This window comes from Mizuhopecten yessoensis, unplaced genomic scaffold (genome assembly GCF_002113885.1).
Source record: "Mizuhopecten yessoensis strain PY_sf001 unplaced genomic scaffold, ASM211388v2 hete_36134706, whole genome shotgun sequence".
NCBI classification, from domain to species: domain Eukaryota; kingdom Metazoa; phylum Mollusca; class Bivalvia; order Pectinida; family Pectinidae; genus Mizuhopecten; species Mizuhopecten yessoensis.
Window position 1 is genome coordinate 1 of NW_018484542.1, and position 3,345 is coordinate 3,345.

Genomic DNA, 3,345 nt, shown 5'->3' on the forward strand with positions numbered 1-3,345 from the left:
CTGATTAACCATAATTCCGGAATAACGATAATTCCTGGCCCGTTTTGTCGATAATTCCGGAATAACGATAATTGCCTTGTCCGTTTGTACAGTGTATCTGTGCTACCCGATTAACGATAATTTCCTGGCCTGAACCACAGCTTATATATAACGTCCCATTGATGTACAGGTAGGTTACAGGTATGAAGCTACAGCCATGTACTAATGGTGTAAATGTTCTCCAAAACGAAATAAAAGGGATGTTGGTGCATGTACTGCTATAAACAACATAAATAAACGCGATGCAATGATCTAAACAGCATACACTCCATAACTATGTACAGAAGGAATAATTTAACTCGGGTCTCGTCACGATCCCTTCAGTTTTTCCCGGTATGTGTGAGAAACACCGAGGAATTATCTAAAACAGTGGGACAGGGATCCTTAACGCATTATTTTAAGAATTCTTGATGTTGATCAATTTAAGCATTAGTGAGGTTAATTTCATTCATTCATTCATCAAGAAGTTTAAATAGCTCTTCTAAATCTTCTTCATCAAGGTATTCTAGGTCAAGGTCACTAAAATCAAGTTCGTACGAGCCAGATCCAGATGAATCTGAGCCAGATCTAGATGAATCTGAGCCAGATTCAGATGAATCTGAACCAGATTCAGATGAATCTGAGCCAGTTGAGTCGTCATCACTCGAACTCTTTGCTTTAGAATTGCCATCACCTAAATTATCCGATTCATCCGAGTTTTGTCCACCGGAAGCATTTTGACCAGATTGCTGTTCTGTCGAATCATCGGTACTGTCATCTCCCGAATTATCCTCTCCGGATTCATCTGAGCTTTGATTATCGGAAAGCGTTTGACTTGATGAACTATCATCACTGTTTTCACTAGAATCATTCTCATCTGAATTTTCTCCTCTCAAACTATTTCCACTTGACTCAACAGCATCGCCTTGTTTTCTTTCATTTCCTTCTAAAAGTGCACTTAACATTCCTAGATTACGATCATCTTCTAACCAACTGTCTAGGAAAGAATCTGTGTTAAGATCGTCTCTGGATAAAAAGGCACTTAGTGAGGCTTGTGCATCAGATGTCCCTAAGGAGCTGAGAAGACTGAAGTCTTGACCATTACCATTAGTGAAGCCGTTTCTATTCCCTAGGGTTCTCAACACATCCTGTCCATGTTCTTGTCCTAAAGACGCTGAATCGAGCACACTGACACCCGACCCTAATGACGCTGACTCAAAACCATTTGTCCCCTGTCCTAGAGACCCTGACTCGAACGCACCGATACCTTGTACTTGTCCTTTAGACGGTGACTGCAATACGCCGTTTCCCTGTCTTTGTGAATTTGACTCAAACACTCCTTTTCCTTGTTCTCGTGACCGTGACTCGAACATTCCTGTACCCTGTCCTTGTGACGCTGACTCAAAATTCCTACTGTTATCAGGAAACATAGAGAAGATGATCTCTGACAGTGTAGGCGACACTAATGGCGTGGCCTCGGAGGTCCGTGTGTGACTGCTTAGTGATCCGTGTAATGATGAAACGTCTTTTGGTTCGGTCGGATGTTCGAACGGTCGGGCGACAATCGATTCCTTGGACGATGGTTTGGAAGTTTCGTGGCGGGTAGATTCTTGACCTGACGATGAAGGACGGAACCCAGCAGGCATCAGTCCTGTCAATATTTGCGACATTATGCCTGTGTTAGATTGTGTACCTGTCGATTTAATCGTGGACGACGGAGCTGACGACGTTGACTGCATTACACTGCCAAATTCGTTTGCATTTTCAATGAATGAGGACGCCTCTTGTTGCGGAAAGGTAATTCTTAAGTCTGAAAGCATATCGTCTATATCAAATAACTGCTTATTATTTGTGTTAGTGTTACTTTCTCCTGTAGATGATGTTGACGGCTCATCAAAAGCTGCTACTGGTATTCCTTGAGCTCCCGGGAGTCTGTCAAGGTTAATAAAATTGGTGAGGTCCTCTGTTGCCAACATGGCGTCTAACTCCGCTGGACTTAAACTATCAATAAACTCGGATAAACTTTCATCGTCAAAACTGTCCGATGTAGTAGAACGACCATTTTCTTGAAGATCTACCTCGCTTGGATTAGAATTTTCATTGGAATCCGAATCATCACCCAGATTGAATCGTTCACTACTCGTATCATCTTGTTTCTGTGACGACGGCAATGGCTGTAGTCCTAGCGCTGCTGCCAGGAGATTCCCGTCATCGTTGGTCCGGCGAACGGAGCCGGTCTTGGCAACAACTGAAGACGACCCGACTTGTCTAGACTGCACGAAATTTGACACTGCTGCTGCGTCCTGTAAGAGGAAGTTAGTCTGTAGGGACGATAGCGCATTTGACGAGGATGTTGCCGAGTTATGGCGGGACGTAGAAGAATCTTGAAGTAAATTCAACATAGAAGCGTCGTCGAAAAGAGGCGTGATGAGACCGTTGTCAGCTTTAGCCGAGGCTTTTTGAGCCTGAATTTGTTCAGCCAAAGACATTTGTGGAGGTACTACGGCAGTTCCTTTGGAAGTTGAACTTGCAGATAGAAGTGAGTGATCCTCGTCTGACCCTGTTGTGACATCGTTTGTATCACTTGTTAGCTTTCCTGTATCTTTAATGACGCTTTCTGTTAGGTCAGGTATTTCCATGGAATTAAAAAGCGATGAGTCATCGATATCCTCATTGTCGTCGTCATCGTCGTCGTCTGGTGGTTCATCGAATGTAACAGTATTTGAATTGACAATGAAAGTGCTTCCGCTTTTGGAAATTTTATTCCTGTCTATTGCTGAAATGTCATCATCGTTACCATCATTATCTGAAGTTGTATCGTCATTATCGTTGTTGCTGGATATACTATCATCTCCATCATTGTTTTCGGCATCATTCAAATCACTAGTATCCTCATCGTCGTCATTTGACGTTACTGAATCGTCAATAGTGTCATCGTTTGGGGTAGTGTCGTCAGCACTATCATCGCCGTCATCGTCGTTGTTACTATCACTACCGGTACCTTCAATATTGTTGTCGTTGTCGTCGTCATTAGAGGAGGTGCTTGCGCCGTCATCATCACCATCATCTTTGTCGTTAACAATGTCACTGGTATTATCTGTATTATCATCGTCATTAGTGGATGAACTACTATTGTCCTCAACGCCCGCGTCATCGCCACTGGTATCGTCATTACTCTTGTCGGCAGTATCGTCATCAGGAGTGGTAGAAGCATCGCCATTAGAGGTATTTGAAACATCGCTATCGTCACCATTGTTGTTAGAAGTGTTTGCATCATCGTTATCGATAGCTGGTACATCGTCGTTGTTAGATGTATCGTCGTTGTTA

At 43.1% G+C, this 3,345-nt stretch overlaps 1 protein-coding gene across 1 annotated transcript; it reads right to left on the reverse strand.

Moving 5' to 3' along the window:
* Window positions 1–491: 491 nt before the first annotated feature.
* On the reverse strand, window positions 492–3,258 carry LOC110444506 (dentin sialophosphoprotein-like; the record flags this gene model as incomplete). The annotated part of the gene is made up of 1 exon (XM_021488876.1): window positions 492–3,258. A coding segment is annotated over one exon (2,767 nt), but the record flags the coding sequence as incomplete, so codon positions are not given.
* Between the last annotated feature and the right edge of the window lie 87 nt (window positions 3,259–3,345).